Source organism: Myotis brandtii, unplaced genomic scaffold (genome assembly GCF_000412655.1).
Source record: "Myotis brandtii unplaced genomic scaffold, ASM41265v1 scaffold536, whole genome shotgun sequence".
NCBI lineage: Eukaryota > Metazoa > Chordata > Mammalia > Chiroptera > Vespertilionidae > Myotis > Myotis brandtii.
The window spans coordinates 1178516-1200667 of NW_005369967.1; the positions used below are offsets into that span (position 1 = coordinate 1178516).

The window sequence follows — 22152 nt, forward strand, 5'->3', positions numbered from 1 at the left end:
TTTGTAATATAAAAAGGTTTACAAAACGGAATTTGCGGAAGCTGAGATATATGAAAATTATTCAGAGAAAATTACAAAATGTCTGATAGCTTCTGGTCAATCTACATTAATAAAAGAAGAAGAACTTTTGGAAACTAGGATGTGACATAATCTAGTGGTGTCATCCCCTCCGCCCCCCCACATCCCCACCTATTTTTTTGTTATCTCTTCTTTCCCTAGAAGCAAATTTTGTTAGTATAAAACTTTGCCCTTCCTATTACAGTGTTGAACAAAAGGGCAGTTTCCATTTGCTCCAGTCAATGTTCCTGCTTTGGGTACCCTCTGCTCTTAGATACTTGATTTTTATTCTGTGAAGACAAGACCTGAGTTAACACTTCATAATTATCTTAATATAAAATAATGTTGCTTGGTTATCAAATCTTTAGGTTTGTTTTATAAACCTGAATTGTTAAATATCCTTTATTGGGTATTCTTGTGAATTTGGTTTGGTTCTTGCATATCTTTAGCCATACTTAAGGGTACAATTTCTAGAACAGATCATATCATTCAGCTAAAATGAACATTAAGGTAGCATTGAAAGAGAAAATGTTATAAATGAGCAGCCTTAGGCATGCATGTGTATGTTTATTTATGTGTTAGTAGGGATGTTTATTTCCACCCATTTTGACTAGGTATTGGGCAGCCAACTTCTTCCTCCTCAGTCCCACCAGCTACCCTACTAAAGTCAACTCTTCAGTTGCCTATAGCCCCAGCCTGAGGAACTCAATTCCAGTCCTAGAACATGTGTATGTGTGTGCACACACATACATTAACCTTAGTTTTATGAAGTGCAATTTGTTGTTGTTGTTGCTCAAGGATGGACTCTATTTTGACTTCTTTTAAATCTCAAACTTGAAGGTGACATAGACTTTTTTTACTCTGAGCACCGTTGTCTGGAGGTTCTGAAAGAGTCTGGGATCCTCAGATCTTAAATTACAAATCTTGATTCTAAGATATCAGCCCAAAATTCCATGCGTAAAAATATGTGTGATAATTAATTAAATTAATTTTTAGATAAAGAAGGAAAACAATGTGAAAAATAACCGGGTAAAGAAAAATGTTTTGAAGCTAAGGAGTATTTATCACTGTATACTCAAGTTAGTTATTTCGAAGAGGTTGGGATCTAAATGTTAGCAAAGAGGATGAGATTTTTCATAGGTAAAGTAACTGTGATGTAGTATTATTATAGAAAGACATATTCTCAGTAACCCAACAATTTGTTTTTACTTTAACATTGAAATAAATCCTTTTGTTGAATCAGATAAATTGCTTGGCTTGTTTTAGAGGCCATGTTATATAAGAAATACTTACCTTTGAACATCAGAACCTTACTTAGAACACTGATATGTTAACTCAGTGATGCTTATGGGAACTGAGGTGAACTGGAGAAACAGCAGACTTAACTCAGCATCTCGTGCTAACTGCAACGTGTTCACTGAATGGAATAGAAGATGAAATTGGCTACAGTACTTAAATTTTTACTCTTTTTTTCTTGCTTTTTCTCTATAATTATACAGTCTCCCTTGATCTTTTATCATAACCAGATATTATTTAAATATTGTACAACTTTGAAAAACAAAATAAAGTATATCCATTTTTGAAAAGCTTTCTGCTTCTTCCAGGAGTGGAAGAAGATGTAAATACTTAAGAAGCCTAAAACATTATCAACCAGATCATATCTTCCAAGTAAAACTGGGATAACTACCATTATCCTGGGTAGCATCTTCACCTTCTTGTTGCAGTATGTCTAACTGCTTTAGTCACACTGTTGTGAGACAGTGATGTGTTATGATTCTTTGAAAGGTGTTTGCAACTAATATAAAATTACAAAATCTACAAATGAACGTTTAATTAATTAAATTTAATTTAAAGCTGCCCTTATAATAATGTGTCTCTTATTTCATTATGCTCTGTTTCTTAAATGAGAGGAGAAAGACGATTTATATCTGGTATTCCTTGAGCATACTTAGGAGTTAGTCATACATGTAAATTTTATATATCATGTCTTTGTAGTCCTGAGGAAAAAAATGTATTAAAAATAGCTTCTCTAGCCTGGAACTCGGTGCGCGCGTGGGCGTGACTGAAAGCACTCGCTATCGCGTGGGTCGGCTCGGACCTCGCCAGGGGCCAACCTCTGGCCCTGCCGGGGTCTGCCTCTCCTCCCATCCTGGCCTTCCTTTCCCATAAGTTCATGTTTTGTGTTGGGTCCAGCTTTTTCCCTTCCCACCTGTGTGGAAGCCATGCTGGCCCTTGTCCCTCCTCAGGTGTTGAGTGCGCTGTGTGGTGATGCCCGGAGGCTGCCAGTGGAGGGCGGGCCTCGTCATGGACTTGTCCCGGCCCCTGGCCTGGTCAGTGGGAGCCTGCAGGTGGCCGTGTGCTGCTGCCACCTTCACTCCTGGCTCCCGCAGGCGGCCGCCCAGTGCCCGACCTCCTGACTCAGGATGGCTATGGCTTTCGAGTCCCCAAACTTACTGCTTCATCCATTTGGGGAAATACGTAGGGAAAGACTGCTTCCCCAGCCAGGCTGAGAGGGACAGAGGATCTATTTTTAATAAATAACATCTAGAAAACTGAAAAAAAAATAGCTTCTCTGTACCATAGTATACTTAAAGGGGCAGGCTCTGAACTGTTAGTTTATTATAACCTCTTTTTAAAGTGTAAAATAGCCAAAACCGGTTTGGCTCAGTGGATAGAGCGTCGGCCTGTGGACTGAAAGGTCCCAGGTTCGATTCCGGTCAAGGGCATGTACCTGGGTTGCAGGCACATCCCCAGTAGGAGATGTGCAGGAGGCAGCTGATGGATGTTTCTCTCTCATCGATGTTTCTAACTCTCTATCTCTCTCCCTTCCTCTCTGTAAAAAATCAATAAAATACATTTTTTTTAAAAAGTGTAAAACAAAATTAATGTGTTTGCCCTTTAATGAATAGAGTAAGGAAAATTTAATTGGATGGCATTATACTGCTTATTTTTACCAAATTTATCTCCTCACTAGGTCTACATTTTGCTCTTATGAAATATCCTAACATTTATTTCAGTCTACTTTACAAAGTTGAATATTATAAGGTGATCATGAAGATTAGATCAAGTAGTACACCTTATCATGAATCAACCTCATTACGTCTATTCGCAGTATGTTTTTCAAAGTGTGGTCCTCTGACCATCATCACAAGCATAACCTGTTATAAATGCAAATTTTGAGACTCCAGTCGGACATTCTGAGTCAAGGTCTCAGCAATCAGTGTTGTCCAAGGCCTCTTGAAGATTCTGATGCACACTACTGTTAGAGAACTACTCCTCTAACCAGATCCTACCTTGATAGCTTTACATTATTAGTAGCCATTAAATGGTGTTTCAAAGATATTCTTTGTTACTTAAGAACAGAGCAGAGAGCACTGTAGTAATTGTTAGGAGGATATTTTATTAAACCTACATAGTTGAGTAACAAGCATGTAAATATTAATACAAATTATGGTTTGTTAATAAATATCTATAAAGTAAGTAAAAGTGATTTTTCACAATCACCAGGAATATAAGAAATTTCTACCCATTGACATGTAGCTGCTATGTGTCCTGTACTTATTTAAATTTGATTGCTTTTTAGCAATAACATTTTTTAAGGTCATTTTTTTTTCTGTGAAGTTAAAAATGGAACTCAAGCCAGAACCGGTTTGGCTCAGTGGATAGAGCGTCGGCCTGCGGACTCAAGGGTCCTGGGTTCGATTCCGGTCAAGGGCATGTACCTTGGTTGCGGACACATCCCCAGTGGGGGGCGTGCAGGAGACAGCTGATCGATGTTTCTCTCTCATTGATGTTTCTGGCTCTCTGTCCCTCTCCCTTCCTCTCTGTAAAAAATCAATAAAATATATTTTTAAAAAAATGGAACTCAATTTCATTGACAAGTTCCCTGCCTATAGAATTATTGTTTATGACACTCTTTTTTTGGAACTTGACCAGTCTTTGAAGCATCTTTCTGACTTAAATGTTATCTTCAAAGTGTCAAGGGTAAAAAAATAAGATCACAGTAAGCAATTTTCCATAGGAGATTGAATTTTTATAGTTTAGAAAGTATTTAGAAGTTAAAGATAAAATGTCTTATTTACAGGGAATAGCTAAATCTAACTAAACATCATTATTTTAGACACTACTAGTTCAGAAAAGTTTATATCTGAAGTAGAAATAAATTTCTACTATTGCTCAAGGAAAAAAAATTTAGCAATCAAATTAAGTATGAGAAAGTAGAAACATTAAGCTAATTAAGAAAAATGGTTTTAAAGTTGTAATGGCATCCTTTTTTCCATTGATTATGAATAATCTATTAATAATGAATGATATCTATTAGTACTTGGACAATAAAGGCACATATAATCTTCATTATCTATAGCATACTAGTATATATGATTGAAAGGATAAAGCTACATTGTTAAAACTATGCTGCCGTTTGGATTTTTAAATAATTTAGATCACTTTTTCCTGTTTTATTCTCTTGCTCTTTTCCTTCTAATTGTGCCTTCACCAGCTCTTGCCCCCCTATACTTCCAATTTCCACTTCATTTGACCTCTTGTTCTCTTTAGATTCCACTATTTCAGTGTTCTGCTTCCTGCCCCCCACTTGTCAACATTCTAAGATTTAGGTTCTTGCTCTCCATTCTCTTTTCCTTCACTTTTGGTTCTCAACCACTGTTTCTAGGTTTGGTTTCTGTTTTTTTGTATTATTCCTGTTCTCTAACTGGTGAGATCAAAACTGCAAGGATGTAAGGCGAATTGGAAGGTAGAAGCATAGAGAGAATTGATATGTATTGACTACTCTGTGATAGGTGATTTACTTATATAATTTACTTCTCATAAGATGTAGATATATTTTACTATTATATCCATTTATTCATAAGTACACTAAAGCTCAGAAAAGTTAAACATTTTGTTGTAATGCACAGAACAATTAAGTGATAAAGCCAAGTTTCAAAGTATATTGGTTCATTTACTCATTAATTCTTTTATTCAACAAAAATTTATTGAATACACATAGTATATGTTGGATATTGTGCTAGGTGCTGCAATATATCCAGCCCTTATTCTCATCTACCTTAAATATGTAGTGGCATTGTCTGATCTCTCAGATGATGATTTTATTGCTATACCAAACAGCTTAAGAGGAGGAAGAGCCCTAGCCAGTTTGGCTCGGTGGATAGAGCTTCAGCCTGCAGACTGAAGGATCCCAGGTTCGATTCCAGTCAAGGGCATGTACCTTGGTTGCGGGCACATCCCCAGTAGGGGGTGTGCAGGAGGCAGCTGATCGATGTTTCTCTCTCATCGATGTTTCTAACTCTCTATCTCTCTCCCTTCCTCCCTGTAAAAAATCAATAAAATATATTTTTAAAAAAGAGGAAAAAGAAAAAGGAAATAGAAGGTTCTGATGGTTCATAGAAAAGATGTATTTGACATAGATGTAAGAAAGACCATATTTGTGCATTACTTAGGGATACTCTATTGAAAAGTTGGTTTTTGTCTAGTCCTAGAGAGAGTCTGACAATCTCCCCATCACTACTGTGAGCAACAGTGCCTTTTAGTGACATCACCACAGTATATAATTTCCTTTTCTGTTCTGTTCTAAAATACACAAAAATTGTGTCTATAAGCCCAAATTCTCTAAAACAGCGGTTCTCAACCTGTGGGTGGCGACCCCTTTGGGGGTCGAACGACCCTTTCACAGGGGTCGCCTAAGACCATCGGAAAACACATATATAATTACATATTATTTTGTGATTAATCACTATGCTTTAATTATGTTCAATTTGTAACAATGAAATTGGGGGTCACCACAACATGAGGAACTGTATTAAATGGTCGCGGCAATAGGAAGGTTGAGAACCACTGCTCTAAAAAGTCTTCAGAAAGAATTAACTGTCCTCCCTAAATTATGTTTGGAAAAAGATGAAGACCTTTGTATAAAAAATTCATTAATCTATCCATCCATCATCCATATATTTATTAATACACTAAAAATAATTAAGATGGTTTATCCAAACACATAGAACATAACTTTTAACAAGATAAATGTGAAAAAATAGGGCAAGGAACAATTAGATGCAATTCGGTTGTGTTCAGGAAGCATACTAAAACAGTGTCCACAAATTTTCCTCTTTTCTAAAGGATAACTTAATTCACAAGCATCATAATTTAAAAACAAACTAGTAGCACAGAAAAAGACCCATTCTTAGTTGTGACACTTAAGAGGAAATTTCTCTATAGATTCTCTTAAATAGGATCACAATGCAATGTAGTGAATAGTGGCCTCAGATACTTTGTGATGTAAGTATGAGTCGCACTGAGCCATTTCATTGGCTTCAATTGCATGCCACAAAAGCAAAGTCCAGTAAAACGATTCTTTGAAAAGTGAGATGAGGCAATCAAGGTAAACCACTGTGATCTGACCAAATTCAATTGCATATTTTAAGAGTATGTAGAAAATTTAATGAATTGCATATTTTTTAGGTAATTCTCAAATATAATTTGCCAATTGAGTTTTTTATGTACCAGCTAACAGTGAGTTTACACAAACTCTTATAAGTTTGTTTTCATTAATGCAACATCAATGCATAGAATACAATCTAGTACATAGGTGTTTAATAACTAATGTGGAGATGGATAAGTGCTGTGCTTTAAAGTATTTGTTTAAATGAAAGACTTCTCTCAGCTATATGTTGATATTTTCCCTTATCTTTAAATAAACTATGCTACTGTACTTTGGAATACATCCTTTTAACATGGAAATAGTGTTTCTTCTCAAGAGACCTCAAAATCATACCAGACAGATTGAATTTGGAAAATAAAAGATAGATTCTGATAATGCTAGCTTGACAATTTTTAGCTATACATTTAAATGAAAGTAATTAACTTCTAAATTTAGGAATTTAAGAATTTCCTTTCTCCTATCTGTTGACCCTCTATTTTTAAAGCACAATTTATTGAAAAATATTTTGGTATATTAGTTTCCTTTAAATGTCTGCCATTGTAAAGTATTGAATTATGCTGGGATTCAGTAGACCAGTAGATTACATCAATTCTAGTCGTCCTTTATTCTGTATAGTTATAAGGGGTTAACTAACAATTAATCTTAAAAGTTGACTGATATCTCTAACACATACTCGATGCATATTAACTGCTTTGCCCAGTCCTCATTCTACATTTTTCCCAGAGCTACAATCTAAGAATATCTCTCTACTTCTAATGAAATATTGAAATATAAACCTTTCTCCATAATTTACTTTTTATTTCATTTTCATTTTTCTTATTTATTGGAACACTTTGTTTTGCAAATTTCACTTTTGTACTGCCCCCAAGTATTGTAAGCTATATTTATAAAAACAGAGGATTAGGAATTAATTAAATCATATATTTCACACTCAAGTTTTAACCTAAGTCATATCTTTACCATCACAGAATAATATATACCTAATTTGATTTACCTTTAGAAAAGAAATATTCCTGTCTCCTTCATTAGCTTATTCCAGGTTTAAACACACTTGTCTTAAAAATGTTCTATCTTAAAACTTGTTATATAAATAAAGCCTATCACTTTTATTATTTTTAAAGTAGATGGTAATTCATATTGAAGATATGGAACCTAGAGGGTTTTTTTCTACCCAATACATGGGAAAAGTTGACTGATGACTTCTTGAGTTCCTTTTAATTATATCATAAAAATATAGAGCTAGGAGAGATACAAAATGATCGCAGGGTTTCAAGGAGGAACTAATTATTTTAAGAGTGATAGACAAAAATAAATTTACCCAAATTTCTTACCCTTAGAAATCTATTGAGCCCTTATAGCAATCTGGGACTTTCTTTTAAAATTTAGGTCAGGGGTCCTCAAACTACGGCCCGCGGGCCACATGCGGCCCGCCGAAAACATTTATCCAGCCCGCCGGGTGTTTTTGCCGCCGCTGCCTGTTGCTTAGCAGCCGACTAGTTTTTTTTTTAAACTATAGTCCGGCCCTCCAACGGTCTGAGGGACAGTGAACTGGCCCCCTGTTTAAAAAGTTTGAGGACCCCTGATTTAGGTTATTAGGCGAGATGAGACTTTTATCAAATACTTCAGAATTGTAAGATATAAGAAAGGTCTGCTAATGTAAAAGTTCCCTGTATGTCCTGGTCCTCGGCTTTTATTCAGTGGTCCCAAAGAACTGAGTCTTGCTGCCTTAAAAAAAAAGTCTGAAGAACTACAAAGTGTGGTTTAGGAAAAGTATGGTTTATACTTACATTGAAGTTAATTTTACTAGTCTGCATTCCTTCTTTTTGGCTAGTTTCACTCAGTCTGCTATTTAATCTTTAATTACAGGCCACAAAAGAAGTAATAGAACGGGAAGCACCAGGGATGGCCCTGGCAATGCTGATGGGATCACTTAATGTTACACCTCTGGGCATGCTCTCTAGGTAAGAAAGTCACCAAAATGTTGCAAATAAAATTAATTCCATACTATTAATCACTACAATAGACTGATAAACCCAAGAAACTTGAGTTATAACAATTAAGTTTGCCCCATATGTTCCCGAGAATTAAAAGTCTTAGTTTCCTGTCCAGTCAAATGTTGGACATTAGTTTCTTTCAAGATTTTTCTTTTTGCATATTATATTTAAAGTTTTAGAAAGTACTATATTACTGCTAAAAGTTGTCAGTCCTAACACAGAGAAGAGTCCAGTTTATTAAGATGTAAAACTATTCTTTTTTGTGATTATCTGCAATCATTAATTTTCATTAATTGCATTCAAATACTAATTTGATAAAACTAAACAGTAGAATTTCTAAAATTAAGTTGTTCTCACAAGTTACTAACTTTTATTCCAGTTTGTAATTAGATATATTGATATCTGGTCATGAAAAAAAAGCTCAATTAATAGTACATTATTATTTTATTAAATTAGTGTATTTAAAATTATGCTTTTGTTGACATAGATGTTGACATCCATCTCAATCTAATGCAGTGATGGCGAACCTATGACACCTCTGACACGTGAACTCATTTTTTTGGTTGATTTTTCTTTGTTAAATGGCATTTAAATATATAAAATAAATATCAAAAATATAAGTCTTTGTTTTACTATGGTTGCAAATATCAAAAAATTTCTATATGTGACACGGCACCAGAGTTAAGTTAGGGTTTTTCAAAATGCTGACACGCTGAGCTCAAAAGGTTCGCCATCACTGATCTAATGGTTTATTTATTTATTACTTTAGCAACTCTTAGATTAAAATCTCCTTTAATGAGGACAACATATAACATATCATTTAAGTTAAAGACAGAAGTATAAATTAGTAGGAGTCTGTTGATTTAATGATTTGATTAAATAGACAGTTGATCTCAGAGCAACCTAAAAATACACAGCAACTTTATAATATAAGCATATCACAATCATTTATAGCCATTTATTGACCCTATGTGCAATATGAATATATAAGTAAATATATGCATTTAATGCTTAGAATGTGAGTTACAATGCCCTTTCTTTTACTTGGACTAAGTTTATATCCCATGAAGAGAAGCCACTTGAAAATAACTAAAAGGAAATGTGAATGGGTCATTAGATACTGTATTCCCTTTGCTATCACAAATACTATATGGGAATATTTTAGTAAGAGCAAAAATAGAATTAAAGTAGAATGATAGAGATTTTAAACTTAAAAGACCATGCTGATCTTTAAGGAACTTATATTAACTCTTTTATTCTGTTGGGGATTTTTTTATTTTTTTTTAGCCTTTACTTATATTAGTATAGATATGAGGTCGAGAGTCACATTTGATCCCTTTTCTCTATGGAATTAAGTGTAGTTATCTGTGAACATAAAATAACTCTTTCTTGGAATAAAAGGAATATAGTTAAAGAATTAAACTTCATCTCTTGTTAATTCTTTTATAATGTAAATTCTATTTTGGCAGGCATAGTGATACTCTATTTGACAGGCCCCATATTAACCATTAGGGCTACTAAGAATAGAAAAAAATATGTAAGGCCTTGTCCTTAATGATCCCACAGTTAACCTGGAGAACTTGTTCTTTGCAACTGTTAAGGTAATCCTTAAAATTGACTATAGATTTCTTGATCCAGTATAGAAATATTACTTTTTGTCTTATTGAAAGATTTTTCTGGATTAATTCCTTTTCCATCTTTTGAATCCACTGGACTGAGCACTGGACTGCTGAGTAAGTGGATAACTAATCAACAGGAGCTGATTCTAAGTACTTTGTATAAGGTCATCATCTTTATGCTGTGGGCTTTGAAAATTCAAACATATACACATCAGGGTAACAGATTCTTCTGACTTTTCTTTCTGTTCATTGCCGACTTAACTGAGAGTTTCCACAGATTTGAAACAGTTAATAGATTTGAAACAGTTCTACATGAGTGGAAAAGGAAATTGTAGAATATTTCCATGAATATTCATTTTTTGGTGCTTTTTAAAGCCTTTTTTAATTCCTATTTTTAAAACAGCCATGATTAGATTGATGCTTCCTTTTGATAGCATTTTTACCTTGTATGTACTTTGGACTTTGCGTATACTTCTATTATAACACATGCTATATTGTAATTATTTACAAACAGTCCTCGGGTTACGTCAGACTCGACGTACGTTGTTTCATGGTTACATCGCCATCTCCATTTATTTGTAAAAAAAAAAAAATGTTCCATCATTTCGACATATGTTCATATGTGCTTTATGTTTTTTATTATTTATTTATCACAACTAAAGGTCAGGAATTGTTATCTTTCTTTTAAATTTCTTTTACTGTTTCACTTCATTACTGCTGTGTATGTGCTCCATGTGAGTGACGTAGGTGCTTATGTAGGTGGGTTCCAACTTACGGTGAAAATCGCGTTACATCCGTAGGAACGGATCGCCGACGTAGCCCGAGGACCTACTGTACTTTCTTGTCTGTATTACCTAATTTGTATAAAACTCTCAAGAACAGGAGCTTTGTCTTATTCATTTTTACATCCTCACCCTGCAAAACAACTTTTAACACATAGTAAGTACTCAAAAAATATTTATTGTTAAGGTTATTTTTATTGATAAATCAATACATCCTAATTCTAATAGAATTTTTTTCAAGGTAATCTATCAAGTTGGTGCCTTGCATTTCTGTTTTTGTCTCTAGAAAGCAGAATTAAATAAAAATACCTTTCAGAATCACCAAATCTATTCCAAATTGTTTTTATCTATTTGATTACTTGATATACTATAGGTTTTCTGTACAAGAAAGTTGGAAGATAGTATCAAGTATTAGTTAAGAGCATCATCTCTGAAGGCAGATGGCTGGCTTGGGTTCTATTCGGGCTCTACTACTTACTAGCTACTTAACATCTGTTTTGTTTTCTTATCTGTATAATGAGGATGTTAATAGTACCAGTGTTCTTGAATTAAGTGAGTGAGTCCATGTAAAGTATTTAAAACAACAACTGATTTATAAGTCTTATTTAAGTGTTAATCGTTGTGGTATTTTTATTGGTTGGGTGTTCTAGTTCTTAAACAAGTCTGTTGGAAATACCTTCTAATAGCTTTCTTTCATCTGAAAATGCCTTTATTTTACCTTTATTCCTGAAGGATATTGTCACTAGATGTAGTATTCTGGATTGACAGCTCTTTTTTTTTCAGCACATTAAAAAAAAAGTTACACTGTTTCCTGCCTCCATGATTCCTAACAAAACGTAAGTGATAAGGAAAGTTATAGCTGTAAATGCTTACATTTAAAAAGAAAAGTCTCAAAACAACCACCTAACATTATAGCTTAAGGAACTAAAGAAAGAAGAATGAACAAAACCCAAAACTAGAAGAAAAAAGAAAATAATAAAGATTAAAGCAGAAATAAATAAAATAGCAAATGGAAAAAGCAATACAGAAAAATTAACTAAATCAAATATTGTTTCTTTAAAAAGATCAACAAAATTGGATAATCTAGATGAAATGGACAAATTCTTACAAACACAAAGCCTAGTAGATTGAATCACAAAGGAATAGAAAATCCAAATAGATCTGTAACTAGTAAGAAGACTGAATCAGTAATCAAAAACCTACCTACAAATAAAATGCCTGTATCAAACGGCTTCACTAATAAGTCTACCAAACATTAAAAAATAATGGATACCAATCCTTCTCAAACTCTTCAAAAAAATGGAAGAGAAGGGAACACTTCCTAACTAATTCTATGAGGGCAGCACTACCCTATACCAAGGAAAGACAAAAAAAAACTTCAAGAAAACAACTGAACAATATTCCTTATGAACATTGATGCAAAAATATTCACCAATATACTAGCAAACCAAATTCAGCAGCATATTGAAAGAGTTATGCAACATGATGAAGTGGGATTTATATCTAGAATGCAAGAATAGTTCTTCATACAAAAAAAAAAAACACAAAACAAAACAATCAATATGCCACACTAACAAAATAAAGGATTAAAAACACTGAGTAGCTCAGTTGATACAAAAAAATATTATTTGACAAAATTCAGCATGCATTCATGTTAATAACACTTAATCTGAAATAGAAGGAAACTACCTTAACATAATAAAGGCCTTATATTAAAAAACACACAGCTAATATCATACTCAATGGTGAAAGACTGAATGCTCTTTCTCTAAAATAGGAACAAGACCAGGATGCCAATTTTTGCCACTTAAAAAAAAAAAAAGCTATTGGAAGTTGTAGCTGGAGCATTAGGCAAAAATTAATTAATTAATTAGTTAATTAATGAAATTCCAAATTGGGAAGAAAGAATTGAATTTATTCCTGTTTGACTTAATCTTCTATGTAACAAAAACCCTAAAGATTATACTCACACAACCCATTAGAACTAAGAATTATATTCAGCCAAGCTTAAGATACATAATCAACATGCATTTGATCAACATGCAGTTGTGTTTCTATACATTAACAATAGCATTTAAAAGAATAAAATTCTTAGTCATTATCTTGATCAAGGAGGTGAAAGACTTGTACACTGAAAACTACCAAACATTGCTGAAAGAAATGAAAGACTTAATTAAATGGAAATCCATCCCAGGTTTATGGATTGGAAAATTTAATTATGAAAATGTCATTACTACCCAAAGTAATCTACAGATGTAATGCAGTCCTATCAAAATACACATAGCAACATCCTTTTGCAGAAATAGAAAATTTTATTCTAAAATTTATAGAAAATCTCAAGGGACCCCAAATAGCCAAAACAATATTGAAAAAGAACAATAAAGTAGGAGGACTCTCTCTCCCTGATATCAAACTTATTAAAAAGCTACAATAATTAAAACTGTGGTACTGGCATTAAGACAGACTTTTTTAAACCAATGGAATAGAATAGAGAGGTCAAACCTGGCTGGTGTTGCTCAGTTGGTTGAGCAGTGTCCCATGCACCAAAAGGTCACTGGTTTGTTTCTCAGTCAGGGTATATGCCCAGGTTGTGGGCATGACCCCAGTAAGGGCATGCAGGAGGCAGCCGATCAATGTTTCTCTCACATTGATGTTTCTCTCTCTCCCTCTCTTTTCCTCTCTCTCTCTAATATCAATAAAAACATATTTTTTAAAAGAGGATTTTAAAGAACAGAAAGAATAGAGAGGCCAGTTATTTTTGAGAAGGTTACTAAGACAATTCAGTGTGGAAAATTATAATCTTCCCAAATGGTGTTGGGAAAATTGAATATCCACATGAAAAGTATGAAGTTGGACCCATACCCTACACCATATATTATAATTAACTTTAAAAGAATCAAAGACCTAAATGTAAGAGTTAAAACTATAAAACATGTGGAAGAAAACTTCAGGGGAAAGCTTGATGACATTAGATTTTGCAGTGCTTTTTGAATATAATATCAAAAGTAATAAAATAAAGTATAGACAAGTTGAAATTTGTCACCATTAAAAACTTTGTGCCTCAAAACACAATATCAACAAAATAAAGTGACAACCACAGAATGGTAAAGGTAAAAATAAAAATTGCAAGTCATATATCTGATAAGGGTTTAATATCCAGAATATGTAAAGAACTCCAACTCAAAAACAAAACAAACACTCCAATTTAAAAATGGGCAGAGGACTTAAATAGGTATTTCTCCAAAGAAGATATACAAATAGCCAGTAAGCACATGAAAAGATACTCAACATCAGCAATCATTAGAGAAATGCAAATCAAAACTACAATGAGATACCACTTCACACCTATTAGGATGGCTGTTATCGAAAAAAAACAAACAAATTCAAGCACTGGTGAGGGTGTAGAGAAATTGGAACCCTTGTACATTGTTAGTGGGAATGTAAAATGGTGCAGCTGTTGTTTAAAACAGTATGGCCACTACTCAAAAAAATTAAATGTAGAATTACTGTATTTTCCAGCAATTCCACTTCTGAGTATATTCCTAAAATAACTGAAAGCAAAGACTGGAACAGATACTTGTACACCAATGTTTATAGTGTTATTCACAACAGCCAAAAGGTGATGCAACTCATATGTCCATTTATGGATGGATGAATGGATAAACAAAATGTGTTACGTACCAATACATACAATGGAATATTAGTCTTAAAAATGAATGAATTTCTGATACATTATACAACATGGATGACCTTAGAGATGTGCTAAGTAAAGTAAACTAGACAAAAGGACGAACATTGTATGATTCCACTTATATGAAGTCAAATTCTTAGATATAGAAAGTAGAACAGTGATTACCCAGGATGGGAAGGGTGGAACATGGAGTTATTGTTTATTGGACAGTTTCAGTACAGAATGATGACAAAGTTCTGGAGATGTATAGTGATGGTTACACAGCAGTGTGAATGAATATACTTAATGCCAATGAACTGAACACTTAAAATTGGTTAAAATGGTAAATTGCATGGTATGTATATTTCACCACAATTTGAAGAAATGCTTTAGGATAGTAAATACAGCATCCATGGCATGCAAATTTTCTTGGTATATTGCTACAATACATCAGACACAGCTTCCATTCAGCATCATAGGAAGTGCATCAGGTTGCAAAAGACAAGTGAGATAGGTTTGGGATGAATAACTACTGCAGCACAGGAAAGCTGGTACCTTTTCCCTCCTCTCACCCCTCTAATATATTTTTTTTATGTACTTTAGTCCCATAAGAGTTTTTTGATAGCTGAGTTCCATCGTCATAAGCCATATAATAAACAATCTGGGCCCTTCCAGAAATGGTCAAGGTAGAAGGAAAACTGGAGAGACTTGGGAGCTGAGGGGCAAGTGAAGGCCATGCTGCCCCCTGGGAAAGTTTCCCAAAAGGAGAACCTGGACCTACAGTGTGAATGGGGGTCCTGCTCCTTTCTGTGTTCGGCCATGTAGGAGTTCTGTAAACACGTCACTCAGCTCCTGCAGAAGTACCTGCACAGCTTGGGGAAGGAAGAAAAGGATGATGAGGAGGATATGCTGGAGGAAGAATACCCCTGCATATGGCAGGAGTGTGGCCTTTGTCCTCTGAACAGTTCTGCTGACCTTGTCCACCATGTCTACTACCACTGCTACCATACCAAGCTGAATCAGTGGGGGGCTGCCAGCCCTGCAGAGCCAGGCCAACTTCAGCCCTTGCATTTGGACTTCCACAGCTACAACATGACCTGACATCCCTGACCACTTCCCATGTCTGTGGGAGCACTGAGAGAGCTCCTTTAATAATCCTGAGTGGTTCTATTGGCATGTGGAAGGGCACAGCCTGTGCTGTGAATACAAAGCAGTTGGCAAAGACAACCATGTGGTGCTGTGTGGCTGGAAAGGCTGTACCTGTACCTTCAAGGACCACTGTAAGCTTCGTAAGCACCTCTGTAGCCATACCCAGGAAAAGGTGGTGGCTGCCCCACCTTCAGGGGCATGTTTGCCCAAAATACCAAGTTCTTAGATCACATCTATTGCCAGACCTCATTGGATCAGCAATGCTTCCAGTGCTCTCACTGTTCCATGAGATTTGTGACAGGTGTTGTGCGACCATATGCATAACCATGTGAATCACTATACCGTAAGTGTCCTCTGTGTGATATGATCTGTCTGCTGCCATCCTCCCTCTGCAACCACATGCACTTTCGCCACAGTGAGGACTGGCCTTTTAAATGTGACTCTTGTAACTTCAGCTGCAAGAATCTACTTGACTTCTAGAAGCACCTGGATACCCATAGCAAGGAGCCAGCCTACAGGTATCATTTTGAGAACTGCAACTTTAGTGCCCGAGCCCTCTGCTCTGTCAAGTCCCATTACTGAAAAGTGCATGAAGATTACTCAGAGCCAAAGTTCAGATGTCATGTGTGTACCAAATGCTTCACAAGGAGCAACAGCCTCACCATGTATCTTCATAAGAAGCACCAGTTCAAGTGACACTTGAACAAGGAACATGAAGACGGCTACATGCGGCTGTAGCTACTTCGCTATGAAAGTGTAGAGCTGACACAGCAACTGCTGTGGCAATCACGAGAAGGATTGGACCTGAGAGCATCACTGAATGAGAGCAGCCTGCAGAGCATCTTTCTAAAATCAGCATCAGGGGAGTCAGGACCCCAGGAAGAGGTGGAAGAGGAAAGCAGAGGTGGTGAGGGGATAGCCCTCTCAGCCTCTCACGACACCTCCAGAACTGTCATCCATGTGGCGAATCAGACCAATGCCCAAGAGATAGTCTACTATGTGCTGTCCAAAGACACTGGAGAGCCCCCCACACCCAGCACCCAAGCCCCCCTCAGGGATCATCATGGAAAAGTTTCAGGGAATAGCTGAGGAATCAGAAGTCCAGATGGTCTAAAGGTGATTGAACATGACCATTCCTAACCCAGGCTTGGGTTTGAGCCAGGCTGGTGGCAGTGCCCCTTTGAGCAGTCCTTGCCAATGGATGCCTTTTGGAGTGGTGCTGAGAGCAGTGTGGTCCACTCTGGACCTGGCTTGCATCACTCAGCAGACTCTAAGGACTTTCCTTTTCTGCCAGACCATGTTTTTGTGGGGATCCTAGGAGTTTGGACTTTTTGAGGAGGACACCCTGGTTGTATATATTCTTGTAGAGGAAGCTAGTAGCAGGCTTAACCATGAACCCTAGACATGCTGGATTAGTGATTAATATCCTGAGCTTGCATCCATTCCCATCTTTAGGGTTTCTTAGGCCTAGGGATGACATGTAACTAGGCCCTGCAATGGCCCTTTCATCCCAACCAGACAAGGCAGTGTGAACCAGGCATCCATTTCCCTCCAAAGGGTTCCTCCTACAACCCAAGGACTTCCATGTTATTCTGAGGGATGGGGCTAAGGGCACTGAGTGTGTATATGTGCTTCTGCTGTTACAAAAAATAAACAATCTGAGTAACATGGTTCAAGTTCCTCATGGTATCTTCAGATCCTTGCACAGCAACTCTAGTACAGCTTTAGTTCAGAAGCATCTAGAGCACAGGATCAGTTCATTGCATTTTTTTAAGTAAGCAGTTTGACCCAGAATTATCTCTTTCATTATCTCCTTGACTTTGGAAGGGGTCGAGTCCAGCTGTTATCTCCTCAATACCATAACCACATAATGGCATAGGTTTGGATTACTTGTGTAATCTGAAAAACATCAAGTAAAGGAAAATTTAATTTAAAGTGTCTCTCTGTTGGAAGTGTCCCAAACTTTGGACTGACATAAATCCTTTCTTCAGGAATTATACTTCAACCTAAACCTCAAAGGTTTGTCACAGATAAAGTTCTACAGAAATTAGCAGGTCACCCACACAAGTATCAAGGCACATTAAGGAATGAGAGACCTGAAAGACTTAAAATCCTGGTATCAGAATAAACAGAAATAATGTAATATATCTAAGAGAACTAAAAAAGAAGCTGGAAAATTATATTCAAGTAGCAAGTAGTTTTAAAAGAATGCAACATATTTAGATAGGTAAAATATAATAATGACAAGTATTAAACTAAATAGATAGATTAGATTGCAGATTATATATAATTGAAGAGAGAATTAGGGAACTAGAAGAAAATATTTGAAGAAATTATCCAGAATGCAGTTCAGATTGACAGAGACATAAAAATTAAGAAGCATTGAGAATACAGTGAGAATATCTATATATAAAAAAGCCTAAGTGTCCGTCTGACCGTCAGACTGGTAGCTATGATGCGCACTGACCACCAGGGCCAGACACTCAATGCAGGAGCTGCCATGATGCACACTGGCCATTTAAAAAGAAACGGCACCGTGGACTGGGCACTGACAAACCAACACTTGGCTTCCCCCAAGCCAGACACAGGCTCCTCCACGATCCCAGAGCAACAGCCCACCAAATCACAGTCAACGCTGCCAAGACCCCATGGTGCAAAATGCAGCCCGCAGCCCAGCCCAGCCTGGAAACAGTGGCTGTGGGTGCCAGGTAATGACATCATGTAGCAACGCCCAACTAGCCTCCTGGGAGTTTCTTTCGCCCAGGGACCCGACTTGCTTTATAGCCAAGTGCAAACATTTCACAGTTTAACCAAATGTCTGTGAAGTGTTTTCCCATGTCTCATCTCATTTGATCCTCACAGAAGTCCTGGAGTAGGTAGATAGGAGACTTTATTTTCTTTTCATTAGCCGGAAAATGGAGATTTAGAAAGTTTAGAAACTTGACCCGACTGAAAACAAGTAAGAAATGTTGGACCTTGAAAATGACTTCAGGTTTTCTCACTACGCAGGATAAAGTCAAACACTGCCACAGTCAGATATTTCACCCTTTGTTCTCCCTGCATGATCTACAATAATAATCTGCTTCATAGCCCTAGCCAGTTTGGCTCAGTGGATAGAACGTCGGCCTGCGGACTGAAGGGTCCCGGGTTCGATTCCTGTCAAGGGCACATGCCCGGGTTGTGGGCTCGATCCCCAGTGTGGGGCGTGCAGGAGGCAGCCGATGCATGATTCTCTCTCATCATTGATGTTTCTATCTCTCTCTCCCTCTCCCTTCCTCTCTAAAATCAATAAACATATATTTAAATAAATAAATAAATAAATAAATAAATAAATAAATAATCTGCTTTGTGTTGATATTTACTGCTGTGTTGCTGACAGTTATCTGAAAGAGAAGTTTGGGTGCTTCACTGTGCTGGAAAAAGTTTAGCTAAATCAGAAAGCAGGTCTAATTAAGCAAGTTATATATATAAAGCTCTCGCGGACGCCAATCGCATGCGTCTGTTTCCATCTGTCATTCTCAATTGTGATTTGGTTGACACTTCTATTATAGAGAAAGGGTGAATAGTGATATTAAAATATTTCTTCTAATTAATTTCCTTTCAATGTGCACAAATCCATATAAAGTATAACTGGAGTTCAGAAAGACATAATAGAGAATGAAGGAAAGGAAATGTTTGACAAATAAAACCATGGAAAAGAGATCTTAAAATTTTCAGAAAATGAAATGTATGATATGTAAGTTATACTTCAATATAGTTGTTGAAAATGCATAATTCTTTATATCTTGGAATTGTAATTTTGGTTTTTTTTCTCAGTGTAATAAACAATAAATGGTATATTATTTAGATATAGATATCTTTGCTTAATAGCAATATTAAACATTTACATGTATTTATATACTTCGTATTTCCTCATTTATAAGTTGCATATTCACTTCATTTATCAATTTTTAGGCTAGTCTGCTTTTTTATTGATTTTATGAGTTTTTACATATTAACATTTTAAGTCATATTTTTCTAATTAGTTCTTTGTGCACTTTTATATTTACTTATAGTATTTTGTCAAATAAAAATTTCAGTTTTATGAATATAAATCTTTCAAAAATTGGAGAGAACAAAAACACAAAACACCTAAAATTAAACAGCAATGTTACTCATTGTTAACCTCTTAATAACAATAATTGAAACAAGATACTGGAATAATGCTTTCAGTGTGCTGAAAGAAAATGATTGATAACCAAGAATTACACATCCAGTAAAGTTGTCATTCAGGAATGAAGGAGGGAAGAAATGCCATTTTCCTACTTATAGAAATTGGTGATTTTATTACCCAAACAACCGCACTTAAAGAATTTAAAGGATATCCTTCTTGCAGATGAAATTTTATCTCAAATGAAGAGTTGAGAATTCAAGAAGGAAAAGAGAATAAGACAGTGGTAAATATATGAGTAAAATTATTTAATGTACCTTGTAAAACAATAAAAATTATGTCTGCTTTATATGAGAAAATAATATGCTGGAACATTCTTAGAAAATATAGTTATACTAGAGGCCTGTTGCATGAAAAGATTCGTTCAATAGGCCTGGGTCCCAGGTGCCGGAGGAAAACCGCTGCCGCTCCGGCCGGAGCCGCCCTCACAGCCCTCAGTCTTCGCTCCTCCGCTTCGTGCCTATGTATGCAAATTAACCGCCATCTTTGTTGGCGGTTAATTTGCATATCTTGCTGATTAGCCAATGGGAGGCGTAGTGAAGGTATGGTCAATTTCAATCTTTGTCTATTATTAGATAGGACTAGAGGCCCCATGCACGAAATTCCTGCATGGGGGGGTGTTCCCTCAGCCCGGCCTACACCCCCTCACAATGCGGGACCCCTTGGGGGATGTCCAACTGCCTGTGGGATCGGGCCTAAACTGGCAGTTGGACATCCTGCTCGCAATCTGGGACTGCTGGCTCCTAATCGCTCACCTGCCTGCCTGCCTCATCACCCCTAACCACTCCCCTACCTGCCTGATCACCCCTAACTGCTCGCCTGCCTGCCTGATCACCCCTAACCGCCTCTGCTCGGCCCCTGCTGTGGCAGCTTCATCCGGAAGGATGTCTGGAATGACGTCCGGAAGATTGTTTGGCTGTCCAGTCTAATTAGCATAGACTGGACATCCTTCCAGCTCTATAATAATAAAAGCGTAATATGTTAATTAGGCCAGATGTCCTTCCGGATGACCTTCAGGATGAAGCAGTGACAGTGGCAGCAGGGGCCAGGGTCCAAGGCAGCTGTGGTGGGGCGGGGTGGGGGGCTGAGCTGAGCCCCTTGCATGAATTTCGTGCCTCGGTCCTCTAGTATAGGATAATAGTGGGTTACATTACTCACTGAGACTTTAATAATATGTTTCAACCAATCTTGAAATTCTTTTGGGGCCTTCTGCCATCAGGAGCCATTATTTTTAAAAATAAAAAAACAAACACTACTTCTTAGTCCTTTTAAATCTTATTGCACATAACACTTCCTTGTGGAGTTGTCAGGAGTTTTCAATGAGACATGGTATGCAACGGCATAGTAAAATACCTGCTGCATTCCATTGGTTTCGTAGAGATGAGTATTTAAATTTATAATAATAAAAGTGTAATATGCTAATTAGACCAGAGGTCCTTCCAGATGAAGCCAGGGCTGGGAGGGAAGCCCGGGTCCCGGGTGCCAGAGGGAAGCCGGTGCTGGCAGCCAGGGGAAGGAAGGCCTACAATTGCATGAATTTTGTGTATCGGGCCTCAAATGTTTATATAAAGCTTTCAAGAAAAATGTGCTAGGCCCTAACCGGTTTGGCTCAGTGGATAGAGCATTGGCCTGCGGACTGAAGGGTCCCAGGTTCGATTCTGGTCAAGGGCATGTACCTTGATTGTGGGCACATCCCTAGTGGGGGGAGGGGGTGTGTGCAGGAGGCAGCTGATGGATGTTTCTCAGTGGGTTTTGTTTTTGATTCACCCTCATAATCTGTCCTTTAATTGGTACATTTATGCCACTGACTTTCAGAGTGCTTACTGATAGAGTTACTACCATATCAGGCGGTTTCTGGGTCTTCTGGGTCCCTCCCTGCCTTGCCTTTCTTTTTTTTTCTAAAACATTTCACTTTATTTAAAGGAAGCCAATATACAGGATATAAAGGGTACGATATTTACAACAGTACAGTAAACAGGTTGGTTTCCCGGTTGGATCAGTAGTTTTTCAGTGAGTATAAACCCCCCTTCCTCTTGATGCTCGGCCCAGCTGGCAGACAAACAGCAACAGTGGGGTGGGATGGGACTGCAGGATAGAAAGTCTCCCTGAAGGGATTAAAAATCACGTAGATGCTAAAATGCCCATGAAGGGGTCTTGAGGGTGAGGGGTGCCTCTGCCTCATTCCTTTGAGGGCTTGGCAGCAGGAATGCTGAGGGATTT

General features: G+C 36.8%; 1 protein-coding gene and 1 pseudogene across 13 annotated transcripts in view; both read left to right on the forward strand.

Moving 5' to 3' along the window:
- Nucleotides 1-22152, forward strand: part of GPHN (gephyrin) — a 445634-nt gene that overhangs the window by 230307 nt on the left and 193175 nt on the right. For all 13 annotated transcript variants that reach the window (XM_005877905.2, XM_005877906.2, XM_014549124.1 and 10 more), the window contains one exon: nt 8375-8469. In XM_005877905.2, the coding sequence (XP_005877967.1) occupies nt 8375-8469 (95 nt within the window). The remainder of the gene's footprint in view (nt 1-8374; nt 8470-22152) is intronic.
- Nucleotides 14378-18082, forward strand: LOC102254919 (annotated as a pseudogene).